The sequence below is a fragment of the Lathyrus oleraceus genome, chromosome 6, assembly GCF_024323335.1.
Source record: "Lathyrus oleraceus cultivar Zhongwan6 chromosome 6, CAAS_Psat_ZW6_1.0, whole genome shotgun sequence".
NCBI classification, from domain to species: domain Eukaryota; kingdom Viridiplantae; phylum Streptophyta; class Magnoliopsida; order Fabales; family Fabaceae; genus Lathyrus; species Lathyrus oleraceus.
The window spans coordinates 29,780,348-29,804,946 of NC_066584.1; the positions used below are offsets into that span (position 1 = coordinate 29,780,348).

Sequence of the window (24,599 nt, forward strand, 5' to 3'; positions counted from 1 at the left end):
AGAATATGAAGCATGCATCTACGATATTAAAGCATCTATCGACTTAAGAATCAAGATTCTGGAAGTGTTCGGAGACTCTACTTTAGTAATCAGTCAAGTCTGAGGCGATTGGAAACTCGTGATAAGAAGTTAATTTCATACAAATAACACATCGTAAAATCGATTCCCTATTTTGATGAAATCCATTTTCATTATATTCTGAGGGAAGAGAATCATTTGGCTGAGTTATGTTGTCTACCAAAACAAGCTTGGAGAGACAAAGAAACCTTGCCACCATTGAAGCCTGATACCTCCAAAACCCAGTCATTCTCTTTTTCAATTCAAGCTATTTTCCTTCCAATTTTTTGCCTAGAATCCTTTATCGGCATCCTATGAAGGTGTTTGAAGCTTTGCTTTGGTATGAATCCCCCCACAACCTTGCTTCCGGATCCACCATTGTTGACTTCTAAGGCTTCAATTGAGAAGGTAGATACGAGTTACCATTTTAAGCAAACAAGTTACCATTCTCTTCGTGAGGTTCAACTGATCAAAAGTCTTAACCTACTTGCCATTTATTTTTAATATTAACCATTTAATTTTACTTTGAAGAACTAGGGTTCTTCGAGTTTCTAAGCAAATTCTCCCTGCTCAGAGCAAATCAATTACTCTGATGCAGGGAGACATGAACAATAAGGTGTTTCGCATTTGAATCCATGTTTGATTCATGTTAAAAACACAAGTTCATGAAGTTGCAAAATCGAAATCTGGAGGTTGAAGATGAAGTTGTGCGCGCAGTTTGGAGCCAATTTCAAATATCCCACACAATTAGCATGTGACACCTCCCTTAGCCGTTGCATTTGAATTATTTCTTTTTCCTTTTTATTTCATTTACTTCCTTTTTCTTCTAAAATTAATTAAAAATAGTTCCCTTATTATTTTTTTATTTAATTTTTTCATAATTCAATAAAAATATTTTCTACCACATGCCATTTGCTTAAAATTATTTTTGCATTTATTTCATATTTTATTTTATTTTCATTTTTTAAAATCATTTTTAAACATTTTTTACCCCAACTTTTGAGGTCAAACTTCTCATATTTTTGTTGATCTTCCATATTTTTCTTAGACTTTCATTTGATACTTTGACCTCTCTTTGAGATTTTTTCTTTTATTTTCAATATTAAATCATTTTAATTCATTTAATTTTGATTTTTGTTAACCACTTGTTGTTTTAAGTTGACTTGATTACTTGGTTGATGATTTCTTCCTCATCTAAATCATTGATAGATGGACATGAGATTGATCAAACTTCTTTGACCCAAAACTGTTGATAGATGATTATGAATCATCTTCAATACTTGCATCAATGATAGGTTAACCCTCTATGTGTCATATTTTGAGTCCTTTGATTTGAGGTTAGAATGATCCCATGTAATTGGCTTGATTCTCTCTTTCACTTCTTTCCATCTTCGTCTCTTTCTTTTGCTTTACTCATTGTGTGACATTGTTGTTTGAGATTAACTTTGTGTTAATTCTCTAATTTGTCTGACACATACATTGTCATTGTCCCGATATTATTAACTAACCACTAACTCCTAACATTACTCTTGCTTTTTACATCATTGCTATTGTCATTTAATTCAAGTCACTTAAGTTTATGTAATTTACTTAATGCACTTTAATTTCATGTCCCATTATCATCATATCACTTCATCTTACCATATTCATCTGTTGCTTTTATCTTGTTTAATGACTTGCTTGCTAATCTCAATGAATCAAAACATGATAAAGTAACTTGGACCTAATCTTAATCCTATGCTTGATTTGGAGTATTGAAGACCTTTTGGACTTTGGACTTTGACTTAGGATTTAGGCCCTTAGCTTGATTTGGAGTGATCTTAGATCCTGAGACCTTGTGGAAACTTTGACTTGCTTTTGTTCTTGTTGAACGCTTGAGTTTTTGTGTGTTATTTCATATGCTTTACGACTTTTTCCTCTTACATTCATTTTCTTAAGTTTAGCACACTCATACACACACATGGCTTCCTCTTGGGCTACCTGACAATGAGACATAGGACAATACATTTTGCATCACATGGTTTTCTCTTGGGCTACCTAACAATGAGACCCTAGCTTAGCTTTGTATATTCATGCATCCTTGTTTGTTCATCAACCCTACTCCTTTGATTTGGTATGTTCCAATTACCATTATACCTACTAATTCCTTTCATCTGTTACCACTTCCCTTTTATTTGTGTCAAGTGACCATAAGTCCCTTGGTCACTTGATAGGACTTGCCTCTGCCACTTTGGAGCATCAGCCTCTCAATAAGTTCAAGCCCCTTAGTGGACTACAACTTACATCGACAGTCATTCATCTGACTCATCCCCACAAGTATCTTTGGGACCCTGCTCTAACAACTTGTCAGTCATTGACTAGGCTTGCATGCCATGCGCCTTAAGCAATAAAGAATGATGAGAGGGGATCTTCCATACACTTGTCTAGAATATCTTTAGGTATGGGATGAATGACCCAATTTCTCATAGTATTTGCCTCTATTCATAGACTTTAGTGCAATTCTAGTTAGTTCACTGTCAAGTCTTCCCTTTGCCTATGTGGTTGATCGGTCACCATTTTCACCATGTTTTAGTTGCTTAGTCGACAAGAAACCAAGGATTTTAAGACACTATGCATGCATTATGGTACCTTTAAAGTCAATTTTCATTTCCATAAGTTATTTTAGCATTTTTATTAATTCTTAATTTTATTTTATGTTTTCGCGATTTTATGCGTGGGTTGTCTGTGTTTTTATCCTCCAGGTTCAGGTAGAAGATCCGAGGGATTCGATGTGAGACAGTGAGAAGTTTCGGAAAATGAGGAAAGGAAAATACTCAGCACAGGAGGCCTGACACGGCCACCCGTGTCACTTGACACGGGCCGTGTCAGGCAGAAGGAAAATCAATTCAAAAAGGAACCAAAGACAGAAGCCTGAAACGGCCCGTGTCAGCCCGAGCGCATATTTTTTCCGTTTTTGGGCTTTTCACCGGGCTTTAGCTGCAGGGACGTTTTGTAGATTTCCACATTTTTCCTAGGGATTTTTCATTATATTAGGAGAGTTTCAACAAGATAAAAGTTCATATTGGAATGAGGCGAACACAGAATTGTCAGACGATCAAGGATTACAGAGATCAAGGAATTCGGAGAGCGGAAGATTTTCATTAGCGGAAGCGATTGAAGATCCAAGTCATCCAATTACTTGTAATGTGTATTTTTTATATTGAATTTGTTTTGAACAGTATGAGTAGCTAAACCCCCCAATGCTAAGGGATGTCCTTGATTTAGAGTTGTAATGGCTATGAGTTTACGATTGCATTTATAATATTCTTTTTATGGTAATCTTTTGATGTGTTTAATGCTTTCTCTTTCAGACCAATCGAGATTGTTGTATGGTTATTAATTAGGTTGGACCATCATTGGTAAGGTTTTCATAAGATTACTCTTTAGTAGATATCACCTAGAATCAGGGATACCCTGTATGAATCAGAGCATTCTTGATATAATAAAGCTTGACTTCACCCTAACTGCCTATGGACATAGAAATTAGGGTAGAATGATTAAAGGTTTTCTCACCAAGGAGTTGGGAGAAAATACTAGTAATTGATATTTGTTGATGCAATAGTGACTCAGAGTTGTTACAGGGATAAATCATACACCTTCCCTGGTATTGTTCCTCTTCCCTTGCAAACCATTATTTTTACAGTATTATTTTCTTTTGCCTTTATTTTTATGTTTGAATCTAAAAACCCCCAACAATAGTTTTTGTTTATGAACGATAATTTGAACTCGATATTGACTTGCAGTCCTTGAGATTGATATTCGGGGAACTTCCCCTTTATTACTATAACAGGCAAAATAGTACACTTGCTATTTTTCCGATCAAGTTTTTGGCACCGTTGTCGGGGACTGCCAAAATATAGAGTTTAATTTTAAGTTCAATTAAAATTTTGTTGCTCTGCAATAAAATTATTTTTCTGTCATTTATATAATTTAATTCACTAATCTGTGTATGCGAGAAGAGTCCTCAACTGAATTTTTTTTGACGCAGAAATCGAGAGAACCCTTCACCGGAGACGAAGAAACGCTAGATTAAATTCCAAAGAAGAAGTTCCCTCTGATCACTCAGATTCAGAAAAAGAAACTATGGCTGAAATTCCTCCACTTCCACCCCCTCCACCTCCGAAAAGACTCCTAGGTGACTATGGAGGTGCAAATGCGCCAGGTGGTAGATTGACCATTGTCAACCAACCGGTGAATGTGACTAATTTTCAACTGCGTCCTAGCACAATCAATCAACTTGAAAGAAAATCTTTCACCGGAAAGGTTAATGAAGATGCAAACAAGCACCTGCAGAGATTCCTAACCATGAGTACTACTTTGAAAATTGATGGTCATACTGAGGAAGCAAAGAATTTAAGAATGTTCTCGTTCACTTTAGTTGAAGAGGCAAAAGAGTGGCTCTACTCTCTGCCAGCAGGAAGTCCTACATCATGGGAAGAGATGGAAACAACTTTCTTAAATGAGTATTTTCCAGCATCAGTATTTCTGAGAAAAAGGTATGAAATCTTAAACTTCAAACAGAAGGATGGTGAGTCTTAGGAAATACCTATAAAAGATTCAAAAGGGTCTTGGTAGCTTGCCCAACTCATAATATGGATTAGACTGAACAGATGCAGATGTTTGTTAACGGGCTGAAAATATAGACAAAAGAGTTTATTGATACAGTAGTCGGTGGCTCAACAAATTTCTCAACAACCATCGATATTAAAAGGATTATTGAAGTGATAACTGCCAATGAGCATATGGAATTATACGACAGGTGTACAAGCAAGCCTGAAGGAGTCATTGATCTGAATTTGGAAGCGAATAAAATCCATCTGGAAGACACAGTCGCTGCCGAATTGGAAAAGAAATTAAAGGCTGTGAATATAGGTACTCAACAGATAGCTCAAGTTCAACTGGTTCAAGTCATCACTTGTGAAATCTGTAATGGACCTTACCACACGGTGTATTGCTTTGCAACTCCTCAATAAATTGAAGAGATAAAGTTCTTGAAGCAGAATAATACCTACTCCAATACTTACAACCCAGGTTGGAAGAATCATCCTAACTTTTTCTGGAAAGATCAGAGAGGGGATGTTCAGCAGCAGGGTCAAGGACAATATCGGACCCAATATTAACAACAGCAGCAACAACAAGCTCCTAAAAAGGCAGATTGGGAGATTTCCATTAAAAAATTAGCCGCTCACAATATTCTGTTCCAAGAGGAGACTAGAAACAATCAAAAGGACACCACTGCCTCAATAAAAAGTCTTGAAGTTCAGCTGGGTCAGATAGCACAACAACTAGCAAGTTATCGAACACCAGGTTCCTTACCAAGTGAAACAGTTCAAAATCAAAGAAATCAGGAAAATATTAATATTGTCATGACAAAAAGGGAGAGGGCTGTAAAAGATGAAAAAGTAATACCACCTGGCAAACCAACTGAAGAGAAATATAAAAAGGATACTAAACTGGTGATTAAGTTACCCTACCCTCAGAGAGTGAAAAAGAAGGATCCAAGCGAGTCAGACTTTGAGAAACTCGTGACAATGTTCAAAAAGATAAAGGGTCAAATGTCTTTTTTTGAAGCATTCGAGAGAATGCCCATGTATAAAAAATTCATGGAAGAGGTAATGGCCAAAAAGAAACCAACAACAGAAGAACAGGTACCCTTGAAAGAAAAGTGTTGTGCAAGTTCACTGGAGCAGAAAATTCCAAACAAACAGAAGGATCCTGGAACGGTAACAATATCATGCATAATTAAATAAAGAACTTTCAAAAAGGTACTAATTGATTCTGGAGCTAGTGTGATTCTGATGCCATTATCAATCTATCACAAGTTGGGTCTTAAAAGTGTCAGTGATACAAAGATAAATATGAAGTTTGCGGATCACTCGAGAAATGAGGCATATGGTGTAGCAGAAGACGTACTGGTGAAAATAGAGGACTTGAGTTTCCCTGTTGATTTTGTGATCCTAGACATACCTGAAGATGAAGAAACGCCTATCATTCTTGGTCGACATTTCATGCAGACAAGTCGATACAATCTCGACATGGACCAAGGGACGATAACCTTAAAAGTTTATGATAAGGTAATAACATTGAATACAGTTAAAAACAGGGAGCTGGAGGTGGAAAAAGAACATCATTATCAAGTAAACTTGGTCAGGAAAGAGGTGAGAAGGCAAAGTAACAGACCAACATCAGAGAAAGATCCAAGAAGGCCTTCTCAAGTCTCACCACTTCCTATAGCAACCTCAAATGGAAAGACTCCTATTTTCATTCCAAAAGCCAAGAGAAAGAAAAGAAAACAAAAACAAGGTAAGGAGATGGAGGTTAGAAAGGACTTGTGGCACAAAGGGATCCATACCTATGAAAAAGACGGCTTCCTAGTTTTGGAAAAGAGGTGCAACCGGGTGTAGAGGTTGAAGTACCCCCCATAACAAGGGAAAATGAATCGTCGAGCCATGCGACGTTAAACGAAGCGCTTCGTGGGAGGTAACCCACGTGTTTTTATTTCTAATTATTAGTTGTGTTTGTTTGTTATTTTAGGTTTACACAGTGCCTTGCATAAAAGGGCGAAGGTACTCACGTGGAAAAAGTTGAAAAAAAGAGAAGAACGGCAACCTGACACGGCCCTTATCAGGCATGCGGATTTGAAATTTGTTTGGAAAATTTGAATTTCGTGTGGCATGTTGCACTTTCCGCCCCAGGCCCCTCAGTAGGACACTGTGAGTCACCCTCCTTCTATCTTGTTCTAAAACATTGAGGCCATTGTTTAGTTCAAGTGTGGGGGAGGTTTTACTATGCTTTTTACTTTTATTTTTTGTTTTGTTTTATGTTTTAGTTGATTATTTCCCAATTTTTACCATTTCGCATTTGGTTTATTTTTACTGTCGGGTATCATGTGCTGCATGTATTTCAGGTTCTTGGTGTACTGTTGGATTACGTGATGACCATTAGTAGTAGTGGATGAAAGGATCACTCCATTTACGGTTGCTTGTTATGAAGGATCTTCCCAAAAAGTTGATACTGCTGAAGAAAAGATTGGATGCAAGTTCTCAAGCTCGACTAACGTAGGCTCCCTGTGCATTTTGAATCGAGTAAGAAACCGCACCATACTAGAGGTAATGTGGATGTTGTCAAGCTTTACCTAACATGGTGAGTGCATAAAAAGCCAAACACATTTTTCATCATGAGCGATATTCAGGTGTGTATTTATCATTCTGACTTTGCATAGGTTCTCTGGAAATATCACTGCATATATACACACACTGAGGCACATTGTTTGAATAATAGCCTTGAGTATTTCTAGTCATCCCTTTAATATTTTCCATTGTTAACCCCATTGAGCATGTACTCTTTGTTTGTTTATATAACCACATAAATGTAAACCACAACCCAAACCCTTCCCTACCCTGTTCAGAGTCAATATTATGTCTTTAAGCTGTGTTAAATACTAAGTTTGGGGTAACCCCATAAGTATCTAAAAGAAAGGTGAGTGCGAAAAAAATCAAGAAAAACGCCCATCTGGAAAAAAAAGAGAAGAAAAAAGAAAAAAAATTGATGATACGAAAAGCACTCACTGAATGAGAAACACTCAATTGAAAAAAATGACCAATACAAACTGAAAAAGAATAGAATTGAAAATGAGATGTAGAACCAGCACAGTGAAAAGAAAAATGACATTGGCTCTGAACCCAAACCATTTGTTTTCCCTTTTGTTGGTATTTACCACTCCGTAACCCAAGCCCCGTTACAACCCAAAGGACCTCAAAAGTGTGTGTTGTGTGTAATTGATACGAAAGGAGAAACTATTCAAACTTATGAGTTGATATTGCATATTATGAACTATGAGTGTAAACACTTTAACCCGGGGAGACTTTGTGAGAATGTGATATAAGTTGATAGGTGAAGCGGTACATCAATGTGGAAGTGTGGCAGAAAACTCATTAGGAAAAGCAGGAACTCTAAAAGGGAGAGTGAAGGCGTTGGCGAAAGATCTCAACAATATCATGGTAAGAATGAAAATTTTGGGAAGTGACGCACTGTGTCGTCTAGGACATTACTTGAGGACAAGAAATTAGCTAATTTTGGGTTTGTTATCGGTCACCATTTTCACCATAAAATATCTTCAGCAATCAGAGACATGATCCTCTAAGACCACTTGAGATTGTCCTTGTTCTCGACGACATGGTTTTACAACACACGATAATACCCTTCTTCTTCTTAGTCCTTACATGGATAGAGTAGTAAGTGTCAGCAACAAGTGTAGGACCCGAATTCTTGGACAGGAAGATGTGAATAGATGCAAGGTCCAAAAAGTCTTCCATACTAGGAAATAACACTATCCCATAGATGAGCAAAGCGAAAATAGCATTGAAAGCAACCCAACTCCTAACATCAGCAAAAGTAGTGGCCTTCTCCACCAAAAACTTCAGAGTAAAACCATGAGTTCCACCCTTGGGCTTAAGGTTGAGCTCCATTTCCTTCTTCTCTAAGTGCATAGCTTAAGCTAAAAGATTGGACTTTGGTAGTTCCTTGATACTGACGAAAGGAACTTGATCCTTAATTTCGACCCCTAAGATATGCGGGTATTCCTCCAACGCCGGAGCCAACTGATAATCCTGAAAAGTGAAGCACCTCTTGGGAGGGTCATAGAACTTCACCAGGGTATGGACTACGGTAGTTTTCACTTTAGTGTTGAGAATACCTAGGAGATTCCCATAGGCTTTCTTGAAATCCTCTCTGTGATCCAGAACTAGACGAGCTCCCAATCCCTTCAAAGCTTTCAACTAGGGTTCCACAAACTTGTAACTGAACACACTTCTTCTACCAGGATTCATGCTATCTCTGAATACTCCGCAATAAAATAGGCTATCAAATTCCCTAGAAATGCATATGCAAAAGAGTTATATGATGTAATGATGATTTATGATATGCAAATGTATGCAACAACATGGCCACATTCTGGATAATCTGAATATTCTGCTTGAAGTAAGTTCAAAGATCTGATGTCACATGAGAAACAAGGTATGTCGGATCTTGGTTTCCTGCACAAACCCAATATCCCACTCACATGTAAGTACTAGTCTTCAAAAGGTGATCCTAAAGAGACTTATCAGAGTCATGGAATCAAGTGAAAATACTTTGCCGTAGTGAATGCTCACAGGACAAAAGTACCCCTAAATGAAACTAGTCTGAGTGTGGGTCTTGTGCCAACCCAACACGCGAAACACAGGTTAACACGACTATCCACGAGTCTATCTTGTGTGTATACTCAAGCTCGGGTGTAGAGCTTCTCTAAAGTAACATCAGCATAACCCAACAACAGCAAAATACATATATCCATAATGGGTTAGCAAATGAAATATCTAAAGCAGTAAAGTAAATGCAATAAACAAACATAAAATCTACAAGCAGGCAAACATAAACATAAACACCCAAGCAAACAAAGAACATACAAATCTAGGCTTGACTCCTTCTAGCAACTAGGTGTCGCAACCCGAAAAATACAGAGGTGCGAAAAAACAACCGGCGAAGAAAGATGACAGAAGAGTCGCCACCGTGCGTTATTTATCCCAAAGGAGGGAAAGGAAACGCTCGAAGTAAACCTGAAGAGAAGGAAAGGAAAAGACAAGGTCTCGCAACCAAATCTTGGGTTCGGGAGTCGATTATGCGAAGGGAAGGTATTAGCACCCCTACGCATCCGTAGTACTCTACGGGATCCACTCTTGTAGTTCTTGTCTAAAGGGTGTGTATTATATCTAATGTACTATTTACTAAAAGAAAGGGTCAAAGAAAATGACTCGCACGGATGTCGCATCCACTGCATACGTATCTCATCTGGAATGAGAATCAGAGTCTTCGTAGCTCGGGTACCTATGGGTTAAGGAGATGTGTGCTCGCTAAGACATCGCGTCTTATGTCTACGTATCTCATCGGGAATGAGAATCAGAGCAAAACGTAGTTCAAACTAACTACGGGAATAAGGGTCTCGATTGCAACTAAGGCAAGAGAAAGGGAAAGTCTCGATCGCAACGAGGGCGAGAGAAAGGATCGCAACGAGGGCGAAAGAAAACAAGGATTAGTTGTTAGTTGTTAGTCAAACTCGGCAAGACATCGCGTCTTGTGCCTACGTATCTCATCTGAACATGAGAATCAGAGTTGCCGTAGTTCGGCTACACGCACGCCAAACAAACAAACACACAAGCAGGCAAACATGGAGCCTGAATGCCAATCACTGGACTTACATCAGCATCCGAACCAAAACATACACACAAAAAGGCAAACGTGGAGCCCGAACGCCAATCACTGGACTTACATCGGCATCCGAACCAAAACACACGCACACTGGAACCCGAATGCCACTCGATGGACTTACATCAGCTTCTAAGCACACAACAACCAAACAAGTTAATAGGGAGTCGGGAACTCGAGCCTATAACTGTCAAGCACACACACAAAAAGAAAGAAAAGTGTGCCCGGAGAGATCTCGCACGATCTCCTGCCTACGTACCTCATCTGGTATGAGAATCAGGGCGACGTAGTTCCCCTTTATAGGGGTTGCCATCTGAATATGGACTTAGAAAGGAGGACACCAGTTGTGTCAAAGGAGAGTGGGCAATGTGTTCACATCCTAGCAGTAGGTGTCGCAGCTCGCTGAATCGAGTCTTAGGCAGTTACCTCTTTGCAATAGAACGGACTACATGCCACAAGATCGGAGACGCTAGGAAAGGTCTAGAAGTGGGGGAAGCTCTGCCCTAAAGTTGTCATGCAATATGTACTTAAGTGTTAGGATTTACAAATGGGAACATCTACCTATGTTAGCATGCAGAGAAAATGGGGATTCTAACTATGTTATCATACAAAAGGATATGGGAATCCTACCTATGTTATCATACAAAAGGATATGGGAATCTTACCTATGTTATCATGCAAAGGGTTCTATCTAATGGGTGCTACCTAATCGGAACAAGAGTTGACGAATGGAGCAAGGAGAAGTGTTAGGGATAAGGGTAGATGGCGATGCATGAAGCAATCGACTTACAAGGTTGATGGCGATGCATAAAGCAATCGACTTACAAGGTTGATGGCGATGCATAAAGAAATCGACTTACAAAAGGGTGGATGAATACGTGCTGGTTCTGTTAGGTTTTGAAAAAATGATTACTCGACGTTGGATCGAGGTTTTGATCTTGTTTTGAAATGGTTATTGAATGTTCATTTTAATTCTTGTATTAACAGATGAATAAAGAATGAAAGAATATTATACATTTCATGGGAGAGGGATACATTTGTTATGAATGGGGGTTGTCATGGCAATCAAACAACATAAATAAATGCCTCAAACACCATACAAGTAGGCCACAGTTAATCAAACAAGTAAGATATTTAAACAAGTATGTGATCAAATCAAATAATCAAAGAACTGAGATGAATGAGCATTAAACAACGTATGAGTGTAAGTGTAAGGGAACCGGCTCATTGTAAGAAAGCCCAAGAGTAAGCTATGTGAGGTTGATGGCGATGCTTAAAAAGCAATCGACTTACAAGGGTGTAAAAATGGGCTCGATATTAAATCGAGAAAAGTATGATTTTTATAGTTTAAAAAATGGTTTTGAACTAAACTAAAATACAACAACTATGCATTATTAACAAATGAAATCATGAGTATAATAAACATAAAAAAGATATTAATCAACATACTAAAAGAATAAAAAATGCTAAAGGAAGATAAAATCAAATAAAAAGCAAAAAGTACCACACATGAGTATTGAACCCACCCCACTCAAGAATATACACACTACCCTTCTCCACTAGACCACTCACCATTATCTGCTACTGAAATACTACGTTAAATATATGAACCGGGCAAAAAAATAAAAAAAAATAAAGAGATTTAAAATAAAAACAAAATAAACTTTTTTATGGTTTTTGTGTTAAAAACAAAATAAATGAAATAATAAAAGAAAAATTAAAAAAAAGAAAAAAAGAAAATGGAAACACAGAGGTTCGTCTTCATCGCCATCATCCTCCCCACCTCACGAACTCAACCTTCCCAAACTCACTCCTTCACTCTCTCTTCTCTCGGTAATGTTCATCAACACTCACCAAACTTCACATTTCTCTCAATCCCACTCTCGTTCTCAACGAACCCCTCTCAACCACTCTCAGCTCACACAAAATTTTCAATCAACAAGCATAAAGAGAAAGAAAAAGAGGTCCTTACAAAGTGTCACTGCGGTGGTGGTGAAGGATGCGAAGAAGCTGGCCTCCAGGTTCGATTTTGAGGTTTTAGGGTTTTTGTTTGGGATTTTTCCGCCTCCAGGCCTTTTTGTGCTTCCCTCTCTTACTGATTTCTTCCTTTTATAATCCCATTGCTAGGGTTTGGATGAGATCAAAAGAGTATGGAATTGGAAGTGCTTTGTTTTTGTGTTGCTCTGTTGTCTATCCCATTTTGGTGTTTGCTCTGAAAAAGGTAACACGTACCTTGTACTTCTTCTGTGAAAATGTTTCATTTTTGTTGCTTGTGAATTTTTACCATCTTACCGAGTTGTTGTGATTTTACTGCAGTGAACTTTGAGGCTTCTGTTAACAACACTCAACCTTGCAAGAGTAGCTTGTTTCTCCATGTGAAAACTTCACTGTTGGTAAGAAACAAATTCACCACTGTAACTCACTTGAATATATGTTTTCTCTTTTTTGGAATTGGACTGATTTTGGTGTGTTGTTGTATGCTGCAGGACATGGTTGTTGGTGATGCTGCAGAAGGCATTGCCTTGGTTCATGTTGCACCTTGCATTGGTTTTGTTGGCAAGATTGAACCAATGTATTGAATTGGTCTTGCTGCAGGGTATGGATTTGTCAACTGCTGGTTTCTATCAATGTATGTTGTGTACAGCCAGTTCCAGTTGTGGTTTGACTCTCCTCATATGATGCAGGTAAGGCCAAAGTTAAGCTGGAAATAGCCAGGGTTTGGAGGTGGTTGTGGAGTACGAGTATCATCACTGTGCAGTTTATCAGTTTCCGATTCAGAGGGTATTGTCTCTGTCTTCAGTGGAGGTCCACCTTGAATCTCATTGCCATGTACAACAGAATGCTCATTACTATCATGTTGAACCTTGGTGCTTTCAGAAGCCTCACCCTTTCCAACATTCTTATTCAACGTATCACCATTTTCAAATGCATTAACATTTAGGCCTAAAGTCTTCACAGAGTGTGGATCTTCACTATTTTGCTTACTCCCAACCTCAGTGGGTTTCAACCTTGTTTCTTTTTCACATTTTTTTCCAAGTTTCCCCGAGGCAGAGTCAGTTTGTTGCTCAGTGACATCACCTTGTATTTCAATTGGTTCTGGTGCCCTTGACTGCACTTGATTATTGGTCCCAACCAACATATTCTGATTCCCTGGTCTAACAGGAATTGTATTGGCAGAGTGTGCAAATGGCGGTACGTGTCCTGCATGATTGGGAATTGAAGGCCTTCCAACGACATTTTGAGATAGTGCGGTATTATTACCCTTGGACTGGGGATAAGCATGCTTGGAAAATGAATGTACTGGAGGACCTTGAGGTCGAAGATGAGATGCCATTGGGGTCTGGTGTTGTGCAAATGGTTGCTGAGGTAATATTTGTTCAACCGGTTGCAAAATAGGATGTTGGTTGGATTTCTTGGCAGCAATGTTGTAGCAGCATGTATGCATCTGCAACGAAAAAGCTCTTCGTGGCAATACGTTGTTTCATGACAGCAGGATGGTGTTTGTGCAGGGCTGTTATGGTTTGGTGCATCTCATGGGATATCCGTCCTTGGTTTAAACAATGCCTTAGCATGTACCTTGTGGTATTCTGATTTTGTTTGATGGCTTTTTCTAACAGGTTAGTAGACTCACAACCATCTGCCAGTCTGATTATGTTTCAAGGCTTGTGTTTTGGCACTCAGTTTGGAAGACAAGTCTTTGGATATTTTGTTTTGATTATAGGCCAGTTGCTGTGGACTTACAACTTCGGATGCATTTGTCTATTTTGGGTGTCATGGCTGAACCAGGAAGGATCTTCTGTTGCTTAAGGCTTATGCTGGCTTAATGTTCATGTACTAGTTCTGCAGCAGGTGCTCGTGGATAATAGGTATGAGAACCATGGTGGTTTGGTTTTGTAAGGCAATTGTGCAATGAAGCCTTAACTGCAGCTGATACATCGCAGGTTTGTTGGTGTAAGCCCTAGAGGCCAATACTTTTGGTACTTGTATCGAATTATTTATTAATAATAAAAGGCATTTTCTTTATTATGGTTGATTAATAAAGTCCCTAGAATAGATAGTCCGTTTAATGTATTAAGTATGACTTAATCATGAGAACACATTAAACATAAGGACACTATTCTTAAAATATCCGTAGTCGAGCTTTAATGTGAAGTGGGATAACATTAAAGCATTAAGACTATTATGTTTGTAGACTGATGATCACATCTCATGGATCATGGATAAAGAGTTATCAAGTCTTAAACATAGGTATGAATATTAGGAGTAATATTTATATCGGATTGACCCGCTATGAGAATACTATATAGAAAGTTATGCAAAGTGTCATAAGTTATTCTCATGGTGATAATAGTGTATACCACTCTTCGACCTGAAACCACTATGGATCCTAGATGTAGAGTTGAGTGCTTTATTACTGATCCAACGTTATCCGTAACTGGATGACCATAAAGACAGTTGATGGGTACTCCACGAAGCATGCTGAGGGACATGAGTGTCCTAGATGGAATTTGCCAATCCTGCGTAACAGGATAAATGTCTATGGGCCCAATATTGAACTGGACAAGGGTGACACGGTCTATACCTTGTGTTCAATATAGACATAAGGGCAAAGGGGTAATTATGCACATAATTATTATCACAGGAGGTTTTGTCAGATCACATGACATTTTCGTGACTTGGGTAGCAGTGATGTGTTGCTAGATACCGCTCACTGTTTATTATGTTAAATGCATGATTTAATATAATTGCCAACGCCGCGAAAACCTATAGGGTCACACACAAAGGACGGATTGATGAGAGATAGAATAATTAAGGAACATCGTAAGGTACGGTGTACTTAAGAAGAATACGAAATATGGTAAAGTACCAAATACTTAAGTGATTTTGGCATATTCTGAGATATGGGCCAAAATGCACTTAAGTGGGCTTTTTGGCTTGAAGCCCACACAAGTGGTTCTATAAATAGAACCCCTTGGGTAGAAGCATTCACACTCCAGACACTCCAGAGAACACAACTGAAGAGTTGGAATTTCGTATCTCTCTCTCTCACTCAAAGCCTTCACTCACAAACAGCTAGCACTGCGATTGAAGGAATCCGTTCGTGTGGACTGAGTAGAGACGTTGTCATCGTTCAACGTTCGTGATCGCCCCGTGGATCTGTATCAAAGGTTGATCATTGTCAGAGATCTGCACCAAAGGTTTGAATCTCCACAAGAGGTAACGATTCTATCACTGATCATGCCCATTCGTAAGGATCATTAAAGGAGAAATTTTTATATTCCGCTGCGCCTTGGATGGCAATTCTCCTTCAGTGGTATCAGAGCCACTTACGAAACCATGAATCTGATAACTGTTTTTGTTCTGTAATAATATGATTAAAACAGAATGAATCAAAGGTTAAATTGAGATCGATCAAGTTACATATATGTGATATATGTAACCCTGATGCAAAATACATTATATATGATATAGTGTTCTTGTTTCATTCATTCAAAAACCTCGATGATTGTTTTCCTTTGAGCGATCAATGGTCGTTTGCTTCTTGATCCGACATTTGTATGGTGAAGCAATGACGTGTTGATCAATCATACTGAATTAACAATCGAGACGTGTTTGACGGTCTGAAATTGGTGCATCAGGGTTAGTGACGACACAAGGGTTGTGTTGTTAGAGAGTTATGCGATTGGGGTTTGATTGCACAAGAGTTGTGCGTCCTAAACACTTTTCCGAACAGTGTTAACCGGTTAACGCGTAAGGTTAACCGGTTAACGTAATACGAAATAATTTTTTTTTTTTTTAATTTTGGAACAGTGTTAACCGGTTAACGCATATGGTTAACCGGTTAACGGAATGCGAAAATAAAATTTTGAGATTTCCAAACAGTGTTAACCGGTTAACGCATTTGGTTAACCGGTTAACGCAAGGCAGAAAAGAGTTTTCTAAATGTTTTCAAACAGTGTTAACCGGTTAACGCATATGGTTAACCGGTTAACGCAAGGAAAAATTCACCGGTTCGGCTAGAAAAAGTGCTTTGAAGTATCAAGTGTTGATACGAAAAACGACGTCAATTTTTAAATGAATTGTTCATTAAAATTTTCGAACCACCGTCCGCTGACCGGGCAGCGGAACACCCGTTCCCGCTGTCCGGGCAGCGGACCCCCGGCTAACTCTGCGTAGTGTGATCGGTCGTCGAAATTTAATTTGATTTTATTAATTAAAGGAATTAATAATAATAATAATAAAGTGTTTATTATTGTCTTGTGGTGATCGGTTATGGCCTTAGTTTTCCTTTATTCTGCTTTGGGTTTTTAAAATACGACCTGCGTGTCGTGCCTCTCTCTTAATCTCTCAAATGTAACTTCTTTTCTCATCTCACTCCCTCGTATGTAAAACGAGTTTCTTTTTGTAATGTAATGATATGAAGAAAGCAAAGAAGTCAGTGCCAAAGGAAGACAACCTTGAAGATCTTGCTTGGAGAAGCTTAGATCGTTATAGGTTAGCTTAGGTTCTCTCATTGGCTTGGGAGAACAATTGCGCTAGGGGCCATAACTGTTTCATTTTTGTTTATATGTATGTTGATGCATGTGTATGTATGTTGATGCATGTGAGAGACGGTTTATATGATAAACAAGCCGGGTGAGATCAGTAAAATTGCAATTCCCTCAAAACTAAATATTAAGTTTTAAGCTTTCCAAGTTTTAACACTCATCAAGACTAGTAATGGATAATGTAGGTTTCGCCTACGCGAGGTGCATGATCTATATATTGGTAAGGTGCGATGGGATAATTGTAATATCCAACTGTTAAAACAATGGGTCAAACTTAACTAAACAAATTATGAGAATATTATATATGTTGGCTTTCCACGTTTTAGCACTCATCAAGATTGGTATAGGATATGTAGGTTTCGCCTACGCGAGGTGCATGTTTTGTATTAGTTAAGGTGCGATGGGATAATTGTAATATCCAACTGCTAAAACGATGAGTCAAACTTGATTATAATTTTCTTATATATGTTTAGAAGCAAGAGTTGGGAATAATCCATATGATGGATTGGAATAAGGAGTTATTCACCCAACTGAAATTTTCGAGAGTTGTATAAGATACAATTGGAAGGAGTTCCTACCTAAATAACCTAGTTTTGTGTAATCCGCCTACGCGGACTTAGAACGAAGTGAAATATGGATCTCGACCCACTAGAAAATCTTCCAACGGGATTTTCCGAATCAGATGATGAGGGTCATTTGTTTTGAGTAAAATAGTGGGAGCATGTTTAATTAAAGGCCTGATTAAATATGTCAATGATACTTATATTTTCTTTAATCCTTATGTAGATTACCATGACAGCAAACACCTCTAACAACATCCTGCGATCAATCCTTGATAAGGAAAAATTGTCTGGGACAAATTTTCTGGATTGGCACCGAAACCTGAGGATTGTCCTCAAACATGATAAAAAGCTGTATGTCTTGGAGACACCTGTTCCTGAAGAGGAACCTCCTAGTTCTGCACCTAAGGCAGAAAGAGATGCTTATAAGAAGCATGTCGATGATGCCAATGAAACTGCTTGTCTCATGCTGGCTACCATGAACTCAGAATTGCAAAAGCAACACGAGAACATGTCAGCGTTCGATATGATCGAACACCTGAAGTTGCTCTATCAAGAGCAAGCAAGGCATGAGAGGTTTGAAGTTTCAAAAGCCCTTTTTCAAAGCAAGTTAGCTGAAGGAGCCCCTGTAGGTCCCCATGTACTCAAGATGATTGGGTATGTGGAAAACCTTGAGAGATTGGGTTTTCCCCTCGAAAAGGAACTTGCAACTGACTTGATCTTGCAATCGTTGCCAGATAGTTTTAGTCAATTTGTCCTAAATTTCAATATGATTGATATGGACAAATCTCTTCCTGAACTGCTCGCCATGTTAAGAACTGCCGAGCAGAATCTGAAGGCAAAAGGGAAGTCCATTCTGATGATCGGAAATGGAAAGAGACAGAACAAAAGGCCCACTAAGCATAGTGATAAGGGGAAGGGCAAGGAAGTTGCCAATCCCAGACCCACTGCTGCTTTGAAGCCTAGTGGAGGCATAGCAAAAGAAGGCACCTGCTTCCATTGCGGTAAGACCGGACACTGGAAAAGGAACTGCCCAAAGTACCTGGAAGATAAGAAGAATGGAGTAGAGACTTCAACTTCAGGTATTTTTGTTATTAATTTATCTACTTCTACATCATGAGTATTAGATACTGGATGCGGTTCTTACATTTGTACAAATGTGCAGGAACTAAAAAGGAGTAGAGATTTGGCAAAAGGTGAAGTCGACCTACGAGTTGGCTATGGAGCAAAGATTGCTGCTTTAGCCGTAGGAACTTTTGTAATGACTTTACCTAGTGGTTTAATAATTCAGTTAGAGAACTGTTATTATGTACCTGCAATTAGCAGGAATATTATTTCCATTTCTTGTTTGGACAAGTTTGGTTTTTCATTTACAATAAAGAACAATTGTTGCTCAATTTATTTGAATGATATATTCTATGCTACTGCACAAATGAACAATGGACTATATGTCCTTGATCTTGAAATGCCTATTAATAACATTAATACAAAAGGGTGAAACCTAACGAGTTAAAACCAACTAGGTAAGAATATTAAAACTCTTCGATCAGATCGAAGTGATGAGTATTTAATCCTAGAGTTTGATGACCATCTGAAAGAGTGTGGGATTCTATCCCAACTTACTCCTCCTGGAACATCCCAATGGAAGGATGTATCTGAGAGAAGAAATCAAACCCTGTTGGACATGGTCCGATTCATGATGAGTCACACCAATCTTCCAAACTCCTTTTGAGGACATACACCATTAACATCAGCTTACACACTTAACCGTGTTCCATCCAAAAGGTTGAAAAGACATCATATGAGATATGGAGTGGTAAGAGACCACATATGTCTTACATGAAGATTTGGGGTTGCGAAGTTTATGTGAAACGACAAATTTCAACTAAGCTTGAGCCCAAATCTGACCAATGCTTATTTGTGGGGTATCCTAAAGAAACAAGAGGATATTACTTCCACAATCCTTCTGAGGGCAAAGTGTTTGTCGCTCGAACTGGAGTTTTCCTAGAAAAGGATTTTATTTCCAAAGGAACCAGTGGGAGGAGAGTAGAGCTTGAAGAAATTCAAGAATCGCAAAGCATTGATACACCTATGGAGGAATTAGAGCAGGAAACACAAGTAGTTGTGTAAGAGCAACCTGCTCAAATAGAACAAGACCAGCGTAGGTCAGGCAGGATACGTCACCTACTTGAGATATATGGATATCTGATCAAGGTGATGTATTACTCATGGATCAAGATGAGCCTGTGACCTACTCATGGAATCTTCGCCTTGATGAAAAGACTGTATGGATTCATCAAGAACAAAGATGAGCCTTGTGTCTACAAGAAGGTTAGTGGGAGCATGATCGTATTCCTGGTATTATATGTAGATGACATATTACTCATTGGAATCGATATCCCTACCCTGCAACAAGTAAAGTCTTGGTTGGGGAAATGCTTTTCTATGAAGGACCTAGGTGAAGCAACCTATCAGAATCTATAGAGATAGATCATGAAATGCTTGGCCTAAGTCAGAGCACATAGACAAAGTGCTGAGACGCTTTAATATGAATGATTCCAATCTGGTTATGTATTTTGCTTAAATGGTGGCACTGTGAGCTTGAAAAGTTCAACGCAAGATGCAGTTGCTGATTCTACATCTGAGGATGAGTATATTGCTGCCTTAAGTGCAGCAAAGGAAGCTGTTTAGATCAATAAACTTGGCATAGTCCCTAGCATTGTGGATCTCATTGGTCTCTATTATGATAACAATGGTGTTATCGCACAAGCTAAGGAGCCTAGATCTCACCAACGATCCAAACACATACTTAGGCGTTGTGTGAAAATATGTAAAGTACCTACACTTGACAATGTTGTTAACCCACTGAAAAAGCCTCTTGCGCAGCAGAAGCATGATGGCCATACTAGATCAATGGGCATACGGGGTATGTCTGATTGGCTCTAGTGCTAGTGGGAGATTGTTGGTGTAAGCCCTAGAGGCCAATACTTTTGGTACTTGTATCGAATTATTTATTAATAATAAAAGGCATTTTCTTTATTATGGTTGATTAATAAAGTCCCTAGAATAGATAGTCCGTTTAATGTATTAAGTATGACTTAATCATGAGAACACATTAAACATAAGGACACTATTCTTAAAATATCCGTAGTCGAGCTTTAATGTGAAGTGGGATAACATTAAAGCATTAAGACTATTATGTTTGTAGACTGATGATCACATCTCATGGATCATGGATAAAGAGTTATCAAGTCTTAAACATAGGTATGAATATTAGGAGTAATATTTATATCGGATTGACCCGCTATGAGAATACTATATAGAAAGTTATGCAAAGTGTCATAAGTTATTCTCATGGTGATAATAGTGTATACCACTCTTCGACCTGAAACCACTATGGATCCTAGATGTAGAGTTGAGTGCTTTATTACTGATCCAACGTTATCCGTAACTGGATGACCATAAAGACAGTTGATGGGTACTCCACGAAGCATGCTGAGGGACATGAGTGTCCTAGATGGAATTTGCCAATCCTGCGTAACAGGATAAATGTCTATGGGCCCAATATTGAACTGGACAAGGGTGACACGGTCTATACCTTGTGTTCAATATAGACATAAGGGCAAAGGGTTAATTATGCACATAATTATTATCACAGGAGGTTTTGTCAGATCACATGACATTTTCGTGACTTGGGTAGCAGTGATGTGTTGCTAGATACCGCTCACTGTTTATTATGTTAAATGCATGATTTAATATAATTGCCAACGCCGCGAAAACCTATAGGGTCACACACAAAGGACGGATTGATGAGAGATAGAATAATTAAGGAACATCGTAAGGTACGGTGTACTTAAGAAGAATACGAAATATGGTAAAGTACCAAATACTTAAGTGATTTTGGCATATTCTGAGATATGGGCCAAAATGCACTTAAGTGGGCTTTTTGGCTTGAAGCCCACACAAGTGGTTCTATAAATAGAACCCCTTGGGTAGAAGCATTCACACTCCAGACACTCCAGAGAACACAACTGAAGAGTTGGAATTTCGTATCTCTCTCTCTCACTCAAAGCCTTCACTCACAAACAGCTAGCACTGCGATTGAAGGAATCCGTTCGTGTGGACTGAGTAGAGACGTTGTCATCGTTCAACGTTCGTGATCGCCCCGTGGATCTGTATCAAAGGTTGATCATTGTCAGAGATCTGCACCAAAGGTTTGAATCTCCACAAGAGGTAACGATTCTATCACTGATCATGCCCATTCGTAAGGATCATTAAAGGAGAAATTTTTATATTCCGCTGCGCCTTGGATGGCAATTCTCCTTCAGGTTTGTGATGCAGGAAAGTTTCCTTAAAGCAGGTGGACTTAAAGACCTTGATTTCCCATTGCCATTTTTCTTCCTTGGTAATGGATCAACTCTTAGACAAACAGGAGGTAACTTAGAACCCTTAGTTGGAGAAATGGACCGTCGTTTGCTGACAGAGTGCGAGTCTTCTTTTGCTACAGTTTCTTCAGAGACATTCACTTGATAGGGAGCAAATTGATTCTGTTGTGGATGGCCGAAGGTTTCCTTGATCAGCCTCAAGACGGAAAAACCATGGAAGAAGTTGGTGATGTTGGTTTGTTGTAAGTTGTGTGCCTTGATGCACTGCTTGCCGCAGAGTTTATTTGGCTTATGGCATGAGGTTTAACAGGTATGGCCTATGGCTTGAGACAGTTGCAGACATTCGTGGCCTTGCTGCAGTTTTGACACATGACTTGGTTTTGGTTTTGTAGGTTCACCACTGGTTATTCAAGGATCAAAATGGAACATGGAAGGTTATGGATTGTGTTGGCATTTGTTGTTGTTTATCTTGCAGGCCATGGTTGGATGGACAAACAAGCATAGAGCCTTAGCCTTGTAGTGTGGTGCACTGTGAGCAAGGGATGAGCATACTCTTGCGGTGGTGCTGCAGTTGAGGTTAGGCTAGTTGGTTGGGAGTTGGGCAGGAGTATTCTGGCTCTACAGTATTGTCTTCAACATTCCACTCGACATGATGAAATTTGCCATGCCATACCAACAGCTGCGGTGTAACCATCTTCCAAGGATTGTGTTCTGAATGAGTTAGAATTAACTGAAAGTTATTTTCAAATAATGTGTGATGGCATGTCTGCACCGAATTTAATGTGACAGCGGTAAGCAACCTTATGCAGTAGGATCGGTAATGCTTCGAACACGTCATCAAAACATCCCAGAGAAAATAAACAACGCATGTGCAGACTTAACTTTAGATTGATGATCAACATCTTCAATTAAACCACTGCAGTTTGTGACAGCACTAATGCCCTCCTCTAGAAGCCCTTCAACATTATTTGGATAGACAGTGGAGAAAGTGTCGAGTAAAGATGATTGAGCTTGTTCAGTAGATGCCGCAGCTAGTAAACCTTTCACTTTCTCTACAGTAGTGAACTCTTTAAGGACCGTCTTGTAGCATGGTTCACAAGTTAAACAGCGAACCAATACCACACAAAACCAAAAGTAAGCTTGGAACTTTGGTGACCTCTGTATCGGTAAGTTCCCTTGTCTTTGCCATCTTGATTCCACACCCTGATTTTACATGTTATGATTTGGACTGGTGCTTTTTATTCCTGACAGGCAAGGCCTTTTGCAGTGTAAATTGCCTCACATTATCTCGCAGCAAATTGGATCAAAGCTCGTGAATGGCCTCCACTATAAAACCTGGCTTTCTATAGGATCTTATTTGGTGTATGCTCATGCTTTTCTGCATTGGACAGTCGCTTGTGGTGATCTTTTGGCCTTTTAGTATTTCAGCATGTCATGTTGTTGTGCAGGGTTGTGAGCAGGGTAAAGGTTGGTGTTTTGTGAGCAAGGAATTTGGTTGCAGTTGGAACGGACCTCCTCGCACAGGAAACTGATGAGAAAATTGTGTATTTTGTGGATAATATGACATGGCATTTGTAAGAAATGCATTTGGAAGCAGGGAAAGCTGCGACTGCTGAGGAAATGTTGTCTGATTTGCCCACATTGCATTTACAGCAAAGTTAGGACCTGCATTTAAAGGTTGAAATGGAGAAACTGTGGTAATTCCACCCTGTCCAGTGCCTAAAAATGAAGATCGGTTTCCATGATTAACCAATGGTGCTACTGCAGGTGCATTAGGGGCGGTATGTAACACATGATGTGTTGCTGTAGATGCATTAGGGAGAGTAGGTGGCACCATCTCTTTCAATGAAAACTTATTTTTATTATTTCTTCTCCTGCCAAGATTTTGATCACTATTCCCTCTCTTTGTCATTCTCTGCATTTTCCTGTATTCAGCTTCTTTCTCATCATCCGAAAACTCTACTTCATCAGACAACTCTTCATCGTTTGGACCAGATCCATCGTAGCCTTTCCTATAAAGATCCTTGTTTTTATTAAGCACACGATCAGCAAATTCTGGTACACATGAGACCAAAGTTGTTCCCCCTTGGACTCCCGCAGGGATGTCATTTTCAGAATTGTATCTCACAACATAATATGGGTTTATTGATGCTGCAGTGTGCTGTATTAAGACCTGGTTCAGGGAGGACTAAGGCCAAGATTTGATGAGCCAACATGTCAAACAAGGCATGCTATGCATGAGGTAGAAACAAGGCCATTTACTTGGAGATGAAGCAACCAAAAGATAACACAACCAAGCGTGGAAATTGGATGAAAAATCAAGAAAAAAGGCTAGATTAGGTTTTGGATGATCAGAACATGGGGAGGTTGACTTTGGTCAAAGTTGACTAAAAAGTCAACTGTTGGCCAAAGTCAACAATTAGTCAAAATTTATATTTTTTTTGTTTTTCTTGTAAACAGACAATGGATTGATGATTATGGTGAAATTTAGGGTACTAGGATTTAGGGTTGACTTTGGTCAAAGTTGACCAAAAAGTCAACTGTTGACCAAAGTCAACAATTGGTCAAAGTGTCAATTTTTTTGTATTTTTTGTATGGAATCAAATGTAATGAAATAAAATTGAAATGGATTAATAAAATGGTTTGAAGTTGGTTTCACAATTGGTTTAATCATAACTTGAATGTTTGGCTCTTGAAAAGAAAATAACTTGACTGGTAGTGAACGGAACCATGAAATGAGACCATAAGGTTAGGGTTTTGGCATAGTA

The 24,599-nt window shown here is 38.9% G+C and overlaps 1 protein-coding gene across 1 annotated transcript; it reads left to right on the top strand.

Annotated features, from left to right (window-relative positions):
* Window positions 1-5,462: 5,462 nt before the first annotated feature.
* On the top strand, window positions 5,463-7,054 carry LOC127093822 (uncharacterized). The gene is made up of 4 exons (XM_051032725.1): window positions 5,463-5,819; window positions 5,862-6,399; window positions 6,631-6,662; window positions 6,926-7,054. The coding sequence occupies exons 1-4, from the start codon at window positions 5,463-5,465 to the stop codon at window positions 7,052-7,054; spliced, it is 1,056 nt and encodes a 351-aa protein (XP_050888682.1).
* The last annotated feature ends 17,545 nt before the right edge of the window (window positions 7,055-24,599 follow it).